This window comes from Cyprinodon tularosa, unplaced genomic scaffold (genome assembly GCF_016077235.1).
Source record: "Cyprinodon tularosa strain WSP-4 unplaced genomic scaffold, ASM1607723v1 ctg318, whole genome shotgun sequence".
In the NCBI taxonomy this organism is placed as follows: Eukaryota; Metazoa; Chordata; class Actinopteri; order Cyprinodontiformes; family Cyprinodontidae; genus Cyprinodon; species Cyprinodon tularosa.
This window is the reverse complement of record NW_024039028.1, coordinates 83,683-102,803: the sequence shown is the minus strand read 5'-3', so window position 1 is coordinate 102,803 and position 19,121 is coordinate 83,683. Positions and strand designations below refer to the sequence as shown.

At 40.2% G+C, this 19,121-nt stretch overlaps 2 protein-coding genes across 2 annotated transcripts; both read right to left on the bottom strand.

The window, feature by feature from the left end:
- Positions 1 to 6,711: 6,711 nt before the first annotated feature.
- LOC119788456 (D(1) dopamine receptor-like) lies at positions 6,712 to 9,588 on the bottom strand. The gene has a single exon (XM_038292799.1). It carries the CDS (start codon positions 9,390 to 9,392, stop codon positions 8,043 to 8,045), a length of 1,350 nt encoding a protein of 449 aa, XP_038148727.1. The 5' UTR covers positions 9,393 to 9,588; the 3' UTR covers positions 6,712 to 8,042.
- Positions 9,589 to 12,696: 3,108 nt separating this feature from the next.
- Positions 12,697 to 14,921, bottom strand: LOC119788454 (GTPase IMAP family member 9-like). The gene is made up of 2 exons (XM_038292798.1): positions 14,764 to 14,921; positions 12,697 to 14,693 (listed from the first exon to the last, which is right to left on the bottom strand). The coding sequence occupies exons 1-2, from the start codon at positions 14,816 to 14,818 to the stop codon at positions 13,132 to 13,134; spliced, it is 1,617 nt and encodes a 538-aa protein (XP_038148726.1). The 5' UTR covers positions 14,819 to 14,921; the 3' UTR covers positions 12,697 to 13,131.
- Positions 14,922 to 19,121: the final 4,200 nt, after the last annotated feature.

Below are 19,121 nucleotides of genomic sequence, written 5' to 3'. Positions count from 1 at the left end.
TATCAGGGAAATTTAGTCACATTGACTTCCGTCTAACAAATGGGGAAAGGGGGAAATGACATATGCTGTAAAGCAGTCTGCACATATATACACTGTCTGGCCAAAAAAAAAGTCACCACCTGGATTCAACTAAGCAAATAGGTACGAGCCTCCTATTGGATAATTACTGCATGGGCGATTATCTTTCAACTGGCAACGAGTTATTTAACCCCAACTGGTGCAATGACTTGCTTCTCATTTCCTAAACAACCAAGTCGAAAGACAAATCCCGTGGTCGTGGAAAAGATGTTAGTCTGTTTGAGAAGGGTCAAATCATTGGCATGCATCAAGCAGAGAAAACATCTAAAGAGATTGCAGAAACTACTAAAATTGGGTTAAGAACTGTCCAACGCACTATTAAAAACTGGAAGGATAGTGGGGACCCATCATCTTCAAGGAAGAAATGTGGCTGGAAAAAAATCCTGAATGATCGTGATCGGCGATCACTTAAACGTGTGGTGAGGTCAAATCGAATAAAAACAACAGTAGAACTCAGGGCTATGTTTAATATTGAAAGTAAGAGCATTTCCACACGCACAATGCGAAAGGAACTCAAGGGATTGGGACTGAACAGCTGTGTAGCCGTAAGAAAACCACTAATCAGTGAGGCTAACCGGAAAAAAAGGCTTCAATTTGCTAGGGAGCATAAAGATTGGACTGTGGAGCAATGGAAGAAGGTCATGTGGTCTGATGAGTCCAGATTTACCCTGTTCCAGAGTGATGGGCGAATCAGGGTAAGAAGAGAGGCAGGTGAAGTGATGCACCCACCATGTCTAGTGCCTACTGTACAAGCCTGTGGGGGCGGTATTATGATCTGGGGTTGCTGCAGTTGGTCAGGTCTAGGTTCAACAACAGTATGTGCTTAAAGAATGAGGCCAACTGACTACCTGAATATACTGAATGACCAGGTTATTCCATCAATGGACTTTTTCTTCCCTGATGGCACAGGTATATTCCAAGATGACAATGCCAGGATTCATCGGGCTCAAATTGTGAAAGACTGGTTCAGGGAGCATGACACATCATTTTCCCACATGGATTGGCCACCACAGAGTCCAGACCTCAACCCCATTGAGAATCTTTGGGATGTGCTAGAGAGGGCTTTGCGCAGCGGTCAGACTCTACCATCATCAATGCAAGATCTTTGTGAAAAATCAATGCAACACTGGATGGAAATAAATCTTTTGACATTGCAGAAGCTTATCGAAACAATACCACAGCAAATGCGTGCCGTAATCAAAGCTAAAGGCAGTCCAACAAAGTATTAGAGTGAATTACCTTTTTTTTTGGTGGTGACTTTTTTTTTGGCTAGGCAGTGTGGTTGTTTTGTGTGGCAGGGTTACTGCCACCTCAAAGTTGCTTAGTGCTGGTGAAAGCTATACAGATCCCCTGGGACATGACAGAGGTATCATGCAACTATTTGTAAGTCAACGTATGATCACAAAGGTTAGGAAAATATTGAATGAAGGTTAAAAACTTACTTAGTGTTGGCTGAATTAAACCTATACCAAATTGTGCTCCACAAACTTGGCTTGTCTTGCCTTGGCTAACTGTTCTTTCATTAACAATATACTATACATATCCTCCAAAGTGCTTTACACTTGGTTCTGGTACTTCTTTGTCGCTCACATCCACTTTTTTCAACTTGAGGGAATGAAAATCTGACAGCTTCTGCCACTTCCCACTTGAATGCACTATACATGGTTCACAAACTCTGCTTTTTCCCCTCCGAGTGTGCTCCTGTCTCGGGTCTATTTTTAGCAAGATAGAAGGACACTGTTAAAGTAGGATGGCAGGCTTTCTGATGCCTTGCACTAATAATTAAACCTCTCGGGCTCTAGTAGGAATGAGAACCGACAGCCGGCGGCACCCTGATGGACCATGTAGAAATCCTAATCCTCCAACTAATAAAGTGTTTTAAACTACTTTTGACCTATTTGTATTTGTTTCTGGATCCCTGTAGTTACAGCAAATCCACCAAAAGTACTTTTGGGTGTACCCTCTATTAAGCGAAATAAAAATAGTAAAAGGTTTCATTATTTCAGTCACAATCAGGTCATGATAACTTCACTGAATTCATGTTTAATGTTCAGTATGAGAGGTTTCCACAGAGTGAAAGTCATGTCATCAACTGTGATCTATTGCTACTTGCATGCAATAGAATAGAAATGTCCTTTGTTGTCCTAAAAGTGGGGATGTTCAGATGTATTAGTGGCTAATCAAATAAGCAAATGAAAACATACAGGTTCACAAAAGACTATATCTTGGAACAAATTACTAAGACCTGAAATTGAATACACATTAAAGGAAGTCACATCTCAGCAAAGACAATGTACTCATACTCGTCTTCTGTTTTTTCCCAGGACCAGATCGTGGGGGCAGAAGTCTCAGCAGAATTTCCCAGATTATCTGCTCCCCAGACTCCTCCTCCAACTCTGCTGGGAAAACCCAAAGGGCTCCTAGGCCAACTAGAAGACATAATCCTGGGGTGTCCTCTTGGCCTCCTCCCAGAGGGATGTGCCAGCAACACCTCGGGAGGGAGGTGCCCAGAGGATATCGGAAAATATATTCAAGCCAGTTCAGCTGACTCCTCCTGATGTGGCAGAGAAGAGTTTATATCAGGGACAAATAAAATGAAGTACCAATAATAAGATTTTGTTGAAAGAAATATTTTTGCGGCATTCCTTGTTAATTTTTTTATTACTATTGCATATTTCTGTTCTTAATTCACTCCATCACTCCTGTAAGTATACTTTTTCTAGGTAACCTACATGCAACATCTGCACACTTTTAAAATGTATTTGACCCCTTTCTCAACTAATCCTCTTTGGCATTTTGACCATTCTTACACAGAATTAATGTTTGCAGCTGAAGGATGTAGGTTACAAGTCCATTACCGGGTAAAAGCAATATCCATGGATGTGTCCATAGGAATATTAGAACACAGCATTTTCTTACTCCTGATGTGTGTTAAAACATCCTTCAATACCTCAACAGCAAGAGAGGATATATAAGTAAGTCATTACCGCCTATGTGTAATTCTGTAAATAATCCTGTGTTTAACTTTAGGTTAACAAGACATTTTTGGTTTGATGATTTGCTCCCACTCCTGAATCATAAGCAATTAGACCATTGCCTTTGACTCCTTGCCTCTGACACGCACCAGGTCTTTTCTGAACAGCCCCAGTGTTACGACTGTAACAGGTCTAAGATGCATTAACCCCCCAAAATGAATCCAAATTAAATATTTTCATTGAAAAATATATTTGTTTCTACTGTACTCCATGCAATTCAATCATCCAGCATGACCTGATAATGAGAGGAAAAAAAATAGGAAACTGAAAAAGGCCAGCCTCATTCATTACTCATACAGGTTAATTATCTCGTTATCTCAAGAAATCAATAACTGTGTTCTCGTGATAACGAGAAAATTATCTTGTTATCTCGAGAAAACAATTAATTGTTTTACCATGAAAACGAGATAGTTATGTTGTTATCTAGAGAAGGCAGAGGGAAAAAAAATGTTACGACCACTCTCAGCTGCTGTACTCCCGTATCAAACAGAACAAAAATAGTAATAATTATTCCCATCAAAGTTGCAGTAAATTTAAAGTTATGTATTTTGTTGATATGCTTGCAAACATCTGATGAGGACTTGAAAAATACGGTAAATAAAGTAAATAAAAGTAAATTAAGCTTTATTCTTGTGATATATTTGCTATGATTTTTTGTTTGTTTGTTGACTTTATAGTTACGTAATAATCCATAAAAAAAACAGAACATCTAGGAAATAATTATCTCCAAAGTCTCCATTAATACCCTCTCTTATTTTATGTATAGCACAATCCTTCACATTTAACCAGAGCAAAGAAGTCTCATTAAAGTAAACTGGATGTCTATTAATAAGTAGAAGTCGGTCTGTAAAAGCTCCACCGCTTTGCTCCACTTTCCTGCGGCAGCCTCTCAGTGGAACCACTGCTTGTGTTTTTGAGTGTTGTCAGCGTAAAAGCTTCCATGTTCTCACTGGTCTGGACATCTTTCCCAGGAACAACCTTAAGGTACAAATTATTCATGCTGGTTTCTTTCAGGGTATAGAAGGGGGATAAACACAGTGCACAGTACATCTACCATTAAGCTCAACAGATGGGTGCCCATGTGAGTTATTTATATAATTCCATTTCTACAGATTCAGAAAAAAAAGGACCTGCACTGCCTCTGTGGGAGGCAGAAGTAGTCTTTGATTCACTAGTGATTAGCAGATGGTAAAAACCCAGTGAATAAATTACATCAAAATGTTTCATTATTTTCAAAGCATGTTTGTGGTCATACTGACCATTTAACACACTTTAAGTTAGAATACAGCAGCAGTAACAAAATCACACACAGACGAGCATGCATTCAAACACCAGTTTGCGGATCAGTTTGCAATTTGGGATTGAGTGCCTTGCCCATAGGTAAATCAACATGTGACTGGTGGAAGCTGGAATCAAACCCACAACTCTCCAATAGCAAGATGACTAGTCTATACGCCACATTGGCCCTTGAGAAGCGAGCACAGCACGCTCAGTCATGCAAATAATCTATGTAGCAATTATTAAAACAAACCTTGCACTTCAAATGTGTTGATGTTTTCATCTCTGAATATTGTGCTCTGCATATTCAGTCTAATATAAATACATCTTGAGCATTTTTTATTTTTTTTTGCATTTAGTCAAATATTCTATTAAAGCAGTATATATTAATAATGGAGGATAGATTACACATTTTAATATAATCTGTGATAACTGAATTCTGTGGATAATTCTGAATTCTGTGCTAGATAAAACCAAATATTTAAACATAGTCCTGTGTTTTATGTAATCTCTGCAGGAATCCAGCTGTTCTCTAAAAGCCTCACATGTTTGCGTACAATCCCAAGCTTTAAATATGGTGCACTTCTGAATATGCCATGCGGAATTGGTAGGATATCTGAAACGTATGGAAGGTCGGTAATAACAAAACCGGGTTTCTGAAAATATACCCAACAGCACAGGAAAGGATGTTGAAAGCTTCGATGGAGACACAGCAGCAAACATGGAGAAATAGGCTCTGATCAACAGAGACGGTTTGCAGAAAAAACAATACTATAAATCATCCTGAAATATACAACATGTGACCAAAGTGGAAGCATCATGGTGAGGAGTTCTTCCACTTTAGCAGGGGCAGGGTGGATGATTAAAGGTTATTGGAAGATGGATAAATACATTCGTTCTGGAGGTAAACCAGCTAGAGGTCACAAAAGACTTGGCTAACAACACTTCTCTGTTTATATTAAATTGGAACAAAGTTTATGCTGCTTTCTGGCCGATATATGCACATTTTTTATGTTTAGATTATAACAATACTTTGCAATGCTCTGTATCAGAGGCAGTGTGAGATTTAGAGTCTTGCTCCCTAAACAAAACTATTTTAGGACCTGGGAATGAAACCCCCAGATAATCACTTTACCCGCTAATCCACGGCCACCCACACAGATGTACCTTTATGACCTTAGGGAAGAGGTGGATTATATCAGTTCTGTATGTTTTAGATTAACCCTGCCCCACCTGAATCTAATACCATATTTGCTTTAGCATTTTTGGAGAAGCTGACAATTGATCTGATCATGTGCACATTCAAAGACCAAATTGTGCATGAAGAAAATGGTAGAGAGCATTGTGAGCCAGTGAGAATCCACATTCCATTGTAACTGTAGGCTATAGCTTTAAAATGTAACGTTAGGAGGTCAGAGGTATCTGAGAGCTAACCAAGGCTGAGACAAGAAATGCTAAGAGGGTATTTTCAATGTTTTATTAATAAATTCATTAAAATGAGAGTGACATCTGATATAGCAGACTGGTGAAAATATACAAGTCTTTAATGGATTTTAAAATGTGAGTTAATCTCTCTCTCTCTCACATCATACCTCTGAGATCATTGACCATTTGAGCACTGTGTGAGGAATTGCTGAAGAATCCATGAAAAAATGCAAGTGAGAATGGTTACCATAAGCTCATTCAGGTGGAGCATGTCTTGCAAGTCAATGACTGGATGCAATCAACTGGTTTTAATTGAAAGAAACTTTTAACCAATCTGAATGCACTGGCTCTGTAAAGTGCCTTGAGAGGACATGGTTTAAATTGGTGCTATTGAATAGGATTAATGTAATTGAATTTAACTTTAACTAGATAGATAGATAGATAGATAGATAGATAGATAGATAGATAGATAGATAGATAGATAGATAGATAGATAGATAGATAGATAGATAGACAGACAGACAGACAGACAGACAGACAGACAGACAGACAGACAGACAGACAGACAGACAGACAGACAGACAGACAGACAGACAGACAGACAGACAGACATTGGAGCCTGCATGCTTCCTATCAATGCTCCAACCATCAATGTCCCTCACTGACGCTTTAGAGCAGAGGTGTCAAACTGGTTCCAGAAAGAGCTGTGTGGCTGCAGGTTTTCTTTCCAACCAAGCAATAGCACACCAGACTCCATTTATCTCATAAAGTGAGTTCAATCGGAACATGATGACTTGATGAGATGAATGGAGTCTGGTGTGCTATTGTTTGGTTGGAAATAAAACCTGCAGCCACACGGCCCTTTCTGGAACCAGTTTGACACCTGTGCTTTGGAGCTATAAGCAATCTCACAATGCTTTGCATGTCATGACGTATAGGCAAATCCACCTCACAGAAATGAGCCAAAATGCCCTCAGACAAGAGATCAACATTGACCTAATTTCTTCATTCTACTTTGTGTGACTGCACCTTCAGACATTTTTGGTTTGTGTACGTGAGAGGTTTAGCTTTTACTGCATTTTTGTAGGTTTGTTTCAGAAGGCTGTAGACCTGGATCTCACTAGTATCATCAATGTGCATTTCTGTCACGTATATGCCCAGCACATGTGGGTCACAATGCATCATTGGTAACATTTAACCTAAAATATTGACAATTAGTGCGGCATCATTGTTATTAGGAAAAAGCTAAGACCAATAACTATCACTACATTTATAAAGAGGATATTTTGTTTTTTTGAATTGTTGAAAGCAGTTTTTAAAATCCCACAACATTCAGATTCTTTGGTAATATGTTAGTGGATAAAATTTCTGGAAAAATACTTCAATTATAAGAAAAGAAGATGGCAGTATTCAATATAGTGTAAGAAAAAAATATCTATCCATCAATATTCTCCCACTTCTTCCTTTAGTGTCCTGGTCAGGCTGGTGGGAAATATTTAAAAAGGTTATCTAATATCAAAATAATGCACTTCATAACTTTAAAGCTCATCTGCAGGTCATTTTACCATGCAGCCCAGGGACCCAGAAGGCTAAAGAGTGGGTTTCTTTCTTAAGATTTCATTTTTTTTATGAACTTTTTGGTGGTGGAGGGGCGTGGGGTTAAGTGAGTCATTGAATTCTCTCATTTGCTATAAAAATGATGTTAAACAGGAGGTTTAAACGCGTCAGCAAAGACCTGTATGAAGGGCGAACAGGTGACTGAGGTGAGTTTCTTTTCCCATCATTGAACCGTGCTGCAAAATGAAAAGAATAATAAAGTGATTTACTTACAATATGTGATTACTCACAAATATAATCACCTACTATCATATATATCAGCCCGGAACATTTTTGGTACTTTAAGTTAAGATATAAAAAAAAACCTATCCGATTAAATATGTATGAATTAAGAAAAAATATATTGAAAACAATAACAATTTTGGAAAAACAAAATAGGACTTTCACAATTTATAAAATGGTTAAATATCCACGTCTTTGTTTCCATTTTGATTAATTTAGGAAAGATTCTACAAACTAGATTAATGTCTTTGGCTTTTTAACAAAGTGTGAAACTTTTGGACTGCCATATTTGAAAAATAAAACCTATTTGTTTTGATTCATTTGTTTAACAGTCAAAAACCATTTAAATGTAACTCAAATGTAACAAAATGTGCATAGATTTGGGATTTATCTGGGTATCTGTGTCAGTCTTTCCTCAGTGTCCGTCCCCTGCTCCATCGTGGCCCTTCCGTGATAAAACACCACCATGGTGGTGTCCCCGCTGTCTTGACTCCCACGCGTGTTCACGGACACGCTGAGCTTCGGCTTCAGGGTGCTGTCGCGCCTCTTCTGGCCGGCCTCGTTGCCCGCCATCATGGTCTCCACCGCGGTGCTCACCGCCGACAGGAAGCCTCTGCCGCGGCAGCGCAGCAGGCGAAGGAAGGCGTCTCTGAAGTCTGCGTTAAACGCATAAATCACCGGATTCAAGCAGGAGTTACTCCACCCGATCCACACGAAGACATCGAAGGTTTTTTCACTGACGCAGCAGGGGCCGCGATGGGCCCCCGGGGCCCCTGGTTCGGGGCAGAATGGAAGAGCGCAGTTCAGGACGAAGAAGGGCAGCCAGCAGCAGACGAAAACCCCCATTATGATGCTGAGAGTTTTCAGCACTTTGGTCTCCTTTCTGATGGAGACTCTCAGCTCCCGGTGTGATTGATCTGGGCACTGGGTAACAGGGTGGATGCTGATGCGGGGCTGATAGGAGCTGGCTCCGATTTCTGTGCACATGTGTGGGAAGAGCTCTGGAACATGTGTCCGGCAGCTTTGGGCGTGCTCTGCCGCGCGCTCCAGGGAGGATATCACCCGAATCTGCGTCTGTGCGATCCGATAGATCCGGGTGTAGGTGACGATCATGATCACTACAGGGATGTAGAAGCTGATAAGGGAGGAGGAGATCGCGTAAGTGCGACTCAGGCTGGAGTCACAGCTTCTGTTGGTGCTCTCCACGCGTGGGGTCGTAGTCCGCCCGCCGGGGTCACTGATTTCCGCCCGATGCCAGTCCAGCTGCACCGGAACAAAGGAGATCACCACAGATACAGTCCAAATCACGCCGATCATGATGAAGGCCACCCTCCTGTTCATGCTCCGCTCGTAGCAGAACGGGTTGGAGATGGCCCAGTACCGGTCCACGCTGATGACGCACAGGTTAAGGATGGAGGCCGTGGAGCACATGATGTCACAGGCCAGCCACGTCTTACAGAAACCGCCGAACGGCCAGAAGCCGGCCACCTCGGCCGCGGCTTTCCACGGCATCACCAAGAGCGCGACGAGGAGGTCCGACAGAGCCAGAGACACGATGAAGATGTTGGTCACCTTGGCGCGCAGGTGGCGGTATCTACAAACTGCCGCGCACACTGTCATGTTGCCCAAAAGCGTCCAGATGATGAGCAGCACCAGGACGCAGCCTGTTAGAGCTCTGTGCGCCGGTGGGCTCTCCAAGCTGCCCGCTCCAACCAGCGCCAAGCTGGTGTTATTCATTGTCCAGATCCACGCACCGGGACCGCATGGCAAGCCGCACGACTAGGACTGTAGGATGCATAAACCAGTAGAAAGCGCTCGCAGTCAGAGCGGGGATGGCGCAGCATGCTGAGATCAGACTAATCTGTCCTGCTGCTGTGAGCCCTTGCAGATCTAAAGGGACAGACAGCACAAGCAGCTGACCGCCCAACACAGCTCTGAGAGGCGCTGGGCAGAGAGAGGGGGTCACATGAGAGAGGCAGGAGACAGGGAGCTATTTTAGATATTAAAGAAACTCTTGGCATGTGTGCATAAAGAAGAGGTAAAATAAAAATATTTTAACCAAGATGGGTGGCCTGTGCACTGTTATGAATGGTGTAACCTGAAAATGATTCCTCAATACTCACTGAGACATAGAACATTGCTTTGAATGGGTTATAAATAGGCTACTACTTATCTAACATGTCAAAACCTAAAAACATTTTGTTTATTTATAGCATTAATGTTTGATCTAAAGATATTTAAGCTGATATTCTTGTTGGTTTCTTCGGTATCCAGCAAAGAATAGCAAGGATGATAGGTTCCTATTTTAACTACTTGTATCAGGATCTGTGTTTATTACTATTTTGGAGTTTCAAATATAATCCAAGTTTTGCTAAATTATTATGATTCAGTCTTCCCACCACCAAACTGGGCTTCTTAACCCTGAAGTTGCTTGTTGAATTTGTCAGATAAAAGGAGTCAACAATGACCTATTATTAATTGACTACAAATTTTATGTTTTTTATGATTGTTTCTTGATTGTATTTAGACCAATTTGGTTTAATCACAAACTGAAGGTTTTTGTTCACCATGATTCTCTGATCTTCCACATCCATGATTGGTTGGGAATTTGGTGCTGATCAATCCAAGCTTGGAGGTTTGAAAATTAGAGAAAATAGTAAGAAATTAACAGATTTAATTAACTAATTCATTTATGTCTGTATAATCCCAAAATGTAGCACGTTCTAAAGTATAAAAGTATGTTTCATTTAAGAAAGTGTTTTAAATGGAATCAACTTATTCCGCTATCTTTTAGCTGCCAATGTATCGATTTAACTTCATTAAAAATAATAATGTTTAAGCAGACCCTTTATTTAAATCCATATTTCTGTATCTAAAAAGCATTTTGATCTGTTCAAATATTCAAATCTTATATTTAGTTATTGTATTTGGTGTAAGTACAAAAATCATAATTTATAGAAATAAAACCTCAAAAACATGCTGTATGCAATTAATCTATAAAATCGATTTCAGCCTCTTAAATTAGATAATCAATTAAACCCCATTTTTAAATTGTTTTTTTTTTTTCAATTAGATCAATTATGGCTGTATTACATATTTAAATATATAATTTCATAGGCATTAAAATTGATGCCCCCTTGCATGTGAAAAATTTCATTTAGAAGAACATAATTGATATTTCACAAAACATTGTGTGGAATAATCAGAAATTGAGACACATGTTTATACTCAACCCCTTTTTTAGATTCCTTAAATACAATTAATAGCATCCAGAATAACTCACAATCTCTCCAATGAAACATGGTAATGGAAGCATCATGTTGTGGGAAACTTTGGTGTAAGTACAAAAATCGTAATTTATTGAAATAAAACCCTAAACACATCAGTCTGTTTGCAGTTAATCTATAAAATCGATTTCAGTCTCTTAAAGCTACAGTGTGTAATTTTCAGCGACATCTAACGTTCAGACTGCAGACCGCAGCAACATGAACATCTCCCCCCCACCGCTTCTCCCCCCCAACAGTACGGCGAGCGTTACAGGACAAAATGTCTTCCACAACGTCCGCATCACCTACCTTCTCAAGTGATGAGGTTTGTTTACATAGATAATTTTACAGACAGTATTTTATTAGTCTGTGTGTTCAGTACCGTCTCAGTGCATCTCTCTCAACTTGCCGTAGTTACTTTCGAGCGTAATGGGCGATCTCGCAATCGCTACTTTGTTGGCTCTGCGCTGCCGTAGCGCAAAGATGTCTGCCTCAATGGCTGCGAGACCCGCTCCTATGTAATTATAAATAACTAATTCTAAGGCAACGCAAATATTAAGGTTAAGAGGCTGAGCTCGTAGATGATGATAAATAACATAGTTATGTATAATATATTACATTTCTGACTGTATATCCCTGTAATTATTACACACTGTAGCTTTAAATGAGATAATTAATTAAACCCCATTTTGATATTGTCGTTTATGGTTGTATTACATATATAAATATGTTGTTCTATCGGCTGGTAGCCTCTTTAATTAAAATTGATGCACCCTTGCATGTGAAAAGTTTAATTTAGAAGAACAAGACGGCTTCTTATTAAAGTCGTATTTAAACATTGATAAGCATCTTAGCTATAAATATGCAAAATTATATAATGCATTTAATAATGTATATAATGAAAAAAATATTCAAGATGAACAATATTAATTGTGTATTTTATCTTTTCCCTACAGCACCATGAAGATATCTTATTGTGGACAGAGTAATGTGCAGTACATAGAAAATATTCGTATGTACTTCATTTTTTATTTTACTAAGAAGAGGTGAGAATTCAAATTTGAGGTGTTATGAAAAACATCTATACCAACTGATGCAAGTAAAATCATTAACACGTGTAAGACATTTTTCAATGTTGTCGTTGTGATACACTGGTCTGAAAGAGCAAACCCCTACTTACTGTCCAGCTTTTATTCATTCAGAAAACATTATTTAATGTTTTCAAGTATCAAGCTTTCAGCTGGAACCCATAACATTAGCAACACAAGTGTATTCAATAACAAACACAACTGCATGATATTAAATCACATCTGGGGATGTGGTGCAGATTAAAAAAGACTTTATTGTTCCTAGAATAAACAGGTGGTAATGCCCAGATCACAGTATGTTTAAAAAAACACAGAATCAACCCTTAGAGAGATGTTTGTTCTTTGAATAATGGCAGCGTTTGGTTTGAGTACAGATTTAAATAATGGACACAGGGAGAACAGCACAGGGGTGAGGGTAGAGACTACATAATCAGATTATCTCCTTCATTTCTGAGCGTTTGTGCATTTGCTGATTTAGGACACACACTGGAATCACATCCATTTGTTGGAATGAAATTTCCTTCACATGGGTAGTTATTCTCCTGACTGTGTGTAATTGGTTCAGTCAATTACAGAAAGTCTAGCCAAGCATTTATACCAATTTTTTATTTCTTCTCATCTTTTCTCACCTCAACACTTTAGTGTATTTAACAAGACGTGTGTGATACCCAGAAATTGAGACACAAGTTTATACTCAACCCCTTTATTAGGATTCCTTAAAATACAATCAATAGCATCCAGAATAACTTGCAATCTCTGCAATGAAACATGGACGTGGAAGCATCATGTTGTGGGAACCTTTGTCTTTTCTTCAGCTGAGAAAAGGAAGCTGGTTGGAGTGTATATCATAAAAATGTTGGTTAATCCTAACAGATTAACAGGTTGCAGGCCTGTTAATTAAGTAGTTAGGTTAAAGCATGTTAGAATAAAATTTAAGATACGATTGTAACTGAGAATCTGGGACAAAACAATAGAAAATAGATTTTCAAAGACTCGTCTATCCATTTGTCTGAACTTGGACTTGCACGAAGTATTTCATTTTGGTCTCCTGTACAGATGTGTTTTATCATCAAAGCAAACAGGACATGAAAGCAGGAATATCAGGAATATAGTTTTGACTCGTCACTGAATGCTGCATGGAGTTCCGACTTTCTCCAGAGCTGCGTTCAGACCTAGCAGTCCCATTTCCTGCACATATCCGACCACACCTCTTGCTCTGTTAGGGGGCTGCGCAGCTCTCTTCTCGAGTATCTCGGCGCACTTTTGGCCACACAGCCTCTTCAGCGAGGAGATTTGCTTGTCACAGTTTTCCCTCTCTTTCAGCAGGTTCTCATCTAGGAGTTTTTTCAAACGTTCTTCGCACTCTTTCTGCTGCTCGATTTTGATCTTCAGGAACTTCAGCTCCCGTTTGAAGGCCTCAGTTTTGCGTTTTTCTGCCCGCAGGTGCTCCATCTGCAGGTCCAGTTCCCTTTGAGTCTCCTCCCGCTCCCGCCTGAGAACATCCTGCATTTGCCTCTTTCTCTCCTCCTCCTTCTTGGTCAGCTCTTCTAGCCTCTGGCAGAGTTTGTCCAGCTCTCCCTGCAGAGTGTCCTTCTCCATCTCCTCTCTCTGCCTGAGGGCCTGCTCCATTCGGATGAGCTGAAGCTGCCACTCCCTCTCTTTCCTCTCATTTTCTGCGCTGTCCTTCTGGATCTTCTCCTCCATGGATCGTCTCATCTTCTCCTCTCGCTTAACCTGCTCCTCCAACATTCGGCTAACTTTATCGAGCCTGTCCTGAATAGCTTCTCTTTTCTTCTTCTCCATATCTGTCAGTCTCAGGACCTCTTGCGTCTTCTTCTCAATCTCCTGCCTTATGGCCTTCTCCCGATCTTCCACCCGTTTCTCCTCCTTCTCTTTCTCCAGCTCCAGTTTTTTCCTCAGCTCCTCCATTTCCCTCTTGCTTTTCTCTAACTCTTTTTCATACCACTCCTTCACCGTATTGTCCTGCTTCTGTCTCTGCAGCTCATTCTTTTCAGCGAGCAGCTTACTCTGCTCTTCCAGCCGATGTGCCAGATCTTCCTCTGCTTTCTGAAGCATTCTGCTGTTGTAGTAGCTCTCCCCGTGATCCTGCATCATGCCTTCCACCAAAGCAATCAGCTCAGAGACCTGCTCCTTGTTGTTAAGGTTCTGGTTATTGAAGACACAGTACCTTCCCTCGCATCCAGCCACCAGCTCGGCCAGGTCTCTACACTGGTCTATCAGGCAATGTTTCACGGATGCGCCCTCTTCCAGTCGGTCTCCGTGAGTAAAAACCACCACTGAGAAGCTCAAGGCATGGGGGCCCATTGCCTCCCTGATGTGTCGCACCGCCTCCTTCTCTTCCTGAGTGAACCTTCCGATCTGGATAACAATCAGGAAAGCATGTGGTCCGGGGAAGAGGAGGCTGACGCTCCTCCTCAGCTCCCGCTGCACATCCTGCAGAGTCTGATGAGTGTCCAGTACACCAGGTGTGTCAAGAATCAGCAGCTGTCGCCCACGAAATTCTCCATTGGCCCTGTGGCAGCGCTGGCTGATGGAGGGATTGCTGAGCTTCAGGTCTAAGACCTTCCGGCCCAGGATGGAGCTGGCAGTGGAGCTTTTACCACTTCCTGTCTTCCCTATTAAAACCATTCTGATGGCTGTGGAGGAAGGAGTTGACTTCTTTCCTGGTGAGTCAAAAAGGACACAGTTAATTAGAATATTTAGATTAGTAAAAGAGGAGGAAAAATGTCTTACCAGCAGGCGTGATGGAGGACTGCTTAGTGAGGGATGTCATGTTGTTCCTGATCATTTTCACCCATAAACTGAGGAAAGTGAAGATCTTCAGCAGCCATAAAGGTGCCGTCACTGTGGGTGTATCTTAACTGTGTGTCATGTGAAAGCCAATATGAACTCTGCCCATCATCATCATCAGCTTTTTAATATCTGTCTGGAGGTGGTTCAATAGTCTGTCTTCAAAACACTCCACACAGCAGGTTTCTGAGAACTCACAAAATAGCGATAAGTCACAGTCGAGCAAAGTTGGAATCAATGCATACAGGGTTTGGTTTGTTATGCTTTGCTGAGTTTTGTGAGTGTTTTTGTATGTTGGGAAGTAAGTGAGAGCAAAGTTCAATTGATTCTTAGCTTGTTTTATAAAAAAAAGTAAGCTGATTGGTCATCTGAGAAGGAAAAACTGGAATCGATGTGTTTCCCGTCCCGACTAAGATCAGAAAGATGCAACTGTTATGGATTAAAACCACACGCATTGTAAACATATTCAGTGCTGATAGAACTACAGATGAAAGGAAAGTAGCATCTGTTTTACACCATAAAACTCTAGAAAAGACTAATACATAACAATCTATTGAAACAGGAACTATTTATAAATAACTGTCTTCAGGCAAGTGCAGCATTCTCAGGGAATTGTAAAAGCAATTTAAAGGAGAATGGGATTAATAACCAGAAATGTAAAGCTGCTGGTTATCATAAAGAGCAGGACGGTACACTGAAAAAAAGTCAAACATTGCTGTCACAGATTGAGAATTGGTCCCACAGGAAAAACTTCACTACCTCGAACAACATTTTCTTATTGAGCCAATTACAATATTTACATGTATATAACTACTATATAAATTGTACAGCCATTTTTACATATTTTTGGTGAAGAACTGAACATGGCTGGAGTGGCCTGAGCAGTTTATACAACAACAAATATCTATGTTTTTGGGTGGTAAGATATTCAGTGATTTATAAAGCCGGGCGTACACTGTGCGATTTATTTCAATCATTGCACGCAGCACCTGCTCAACTGTACGACTTATCGCAGGGTTTCGTCGTACAGTGTGAGCTTATAGTTCATGATTTACGATCTACCTGCTCACACTGTAGGACTAAAAACCACGTTGGACTCAGCTCCGCATTGAGATGAAGCTGCTCTGACTCGTCTATCCGGAAGCAAAACATGTAGAAGGGGAATATGAAGCTCACTATAGTGAACCGCACTGGCAATTTTGTGCTGAAAGTCCTAAAAAGAAAAGGCGACGACGTATTTGGAAAAAAGACATGGCTGAGCAAATGTGGCTACTACGGTCTGTCATTTTTACAAACGGAACTGCATTTCACTCATTGCATCCCTGCCACGCTGCTGTATTTACAGAAGAATCCTTGTTTGCGCATGCGCCATGAGCGATTTGCCCACGACGGTCGGGAGAAAATCAAACTCATATATTAAAAATCACATTTTTTCCCAACCTTATGAGCCTCTCACAACCACCTCCCGATCAAACATGTTTGATTTTCTCCCGACCTCATGAGGCTCATCGCCCCTCATAACCCCCTGTACACTACACGACTCACGACGCACAATCAGGCTGAAAGTCGGCTCGATCGAAAGATTCTCGTACGACTGGAAAATCCCCCGAAAATCGCACAGTGTACGCCGGGCTTAAGGTAGCTTATTTCAAAGTCTGCTCTCTGAGACATGGAACACCAGAATAATAAAAAGCCCACTTAGTACAAAAGTACCAGGAATTATTGACTGACCTTCATTTTTATGCAACTGAAGAAAATTGTGGAATATCTGCGAACTGATTTGATCTATGAATCTACATAACCCTCCATTGAGTTCACAGTCACCTGGTGACTTTTACAGTGTATAGCTGAGCTGACTGTCATCTGTTTAGTTATGGTAACTTATGATGTCGTTTGTCATGATCTTAGCTGGGTGGGACAAAATGTTTGCTCAAAATTCTCTAAAATGGTGAAGGTTTTCTGCTAAATTAAAAATAGAACCAGTACATCTGGGAATACAGGTCAAATGGCAGTATCACCAATAATATTCAGCCCGTAAGCAGAGTTTTTTTTTTAAAGCAGAACCGAGAAAATACATCATCGGGGCTAAAAATCGGGACCAACATTATTTTAACTAGAAGTTTTAAAAAGGATGGGATACAGAACTTGATTCAGGAACTGACCTTTGTAAGCAAATTATCGTTTTAAAGGAGCTTTCAGTGTCATCCAAGGGTCCCTGCCATGCAAGGAAAGTTCCTTCCACCATTTAATGGCTATCTTCAAAGCAACTTTAAAAAATAGTCTAATCAGATAGAGCAACTTCCTTTAGCTTCTCTGTTTGTTTCACAGGAGCAGAAAAAACTGCAAATGGGGCAGAGCCTTCACCAGCAGCTCCTGCAGCACCAACAGAAGCGCTTTGCCTGCTCCTAAGACTTAGGTACTTCGTGTGCATCTTTCATACTCTACATTTTTTAAATAATAGATTAAACAGTGTCCTGTGAGATGTTCGAAGCTTACAATATTGTTTTATATCCCAACTCTGCTTTAAACCTCTTCACACTTTATCCCCTGACATGTCTGCTGTGTTCAGTGGTCTTCACTAATGTTCTTTAACAAAGCTCTGAGGCTTTCGTGGAACAGCTGTATTTATAATGAGATCAAATTAAACACAGTTGGATGCTGCTTGCTACTTAATGGACTTTAGAAGGTGGCAATTAAAGTAAAACGGGGCTAATGAAATACAATAAGGTTTGTAGTGGGAATGTGACCATATCTTTAAAAGTTATAGAAGTATATGTGTTGTTGAACACTGGCAGATTATTTTCTTAATGCGTCCTTGTTTACAGACTCCACTAGATGGAGACAAAGATTTTTAAGCTGGGATTCAATTATGTTTTAATTTGGTTCACTGATGCTTTAGTTCACTTTAGACAGGCGGTTCAGTCACTTTATATAATGAGCAGAAAAGAAACAATTTATTCTCTCATCTATCCTCAGTTTTGTGGAGGAGAATTACTTTAAGAAAATGATACTTTAAAACATGACATAAAGAGGGACCTTCAGTGATTGCAGGAAGATGTTTGTTCATTCAGTTGGAAACCAGGACACCTATTTATAGGAATAATAATGAGCTCCAGCTGGGGTCTAAAATATTCATTCTGTATTCCACTGAAGTTAGAAATGTTTATGGTTTCTGACTGCGACAAACCTAAAGCAAAAGGATTTTGTCTTTTTCTTCCATTATTATTCTTTTTTCGTTTGCTTTATTGTTGTTTTTTCTAATTTATTACTGAAATTGTGTTAGAAAAATGAAATTCAGGTCAGAGTTTTCATCATATTCACAAAAGTAGTTTATCTGTTCAGTACCACTTTAGGCAGTTTTTAAGATGTTTGTAATCCTATATTTGTTCATAAGAGCTGTTTTAAGTTTTGATAAGATTTTATTTTGTAGGCTTACCTTCATGGACCCTTGTCCATTGTTGTCCTTAAAGGGAATAAAAATGTCCACTGCACAAAAAACAAATAATTGTTTTAATTGTCTCATTAAGTTTGTGGAGTTGCTTTTGATAACTGTTTTTTTGTCTTAGGTCTCTTTTTAAGTTTTTGGAGAATATTCCTCACAGCCTTCTGAAAGCCATTTTAGGTTAAAATATTGACCTTCAGGTTTTCAGTTAGGTGTGAGATTCTCCATAGCATGATAGAACCTGTTATTAAGTTCAAAATGAAGACTCATTTTATTTCTATGCATCATAACGACTCATATCTTGCTTTATCTGTTCAACCCAGAAAAGAAAATTGTAAATCCAAGCAAGAGTCCAAAACTGAACGTGACAAGAACAAATCTGCTATTTACCCAATACCCCCCTGAAATCTGATCAGCTGCAACAGATGACATGTCACAGCACCACCTCACTCCTGTATAATAGTCGGTGCTATGTAACATTGGCAGAAAAATGTTGCATCTCATATTTAACCACTAAGGGATGCGTTTTGTCCCGTATTTTCATACATGTCCAATGCACAGGTCTTTCTCACGCACACATCAACGCTAAATGGAAATAAAAAAAATAAATCTCAGGGCTAATTCTAAGCAGGACCTCCTCAGCGTGGCATCTGCTGCTGTCACGGTCGCCTAGAGACGGAATCCACTCACACTGCTGCTGTGGGAAGAATCTAATCCCTGGCTTAGCACTAAGGATGAGGATGAAGAAAATTATAAAAGATGTTGGGCTGTTGGCGAGTATTTACAGCTGTTTGTGCCTCATAGTCTGGGTAGAAACCCGACAGAGTCAGAAGAATGCCAGATGTTAAGCATTAGACAT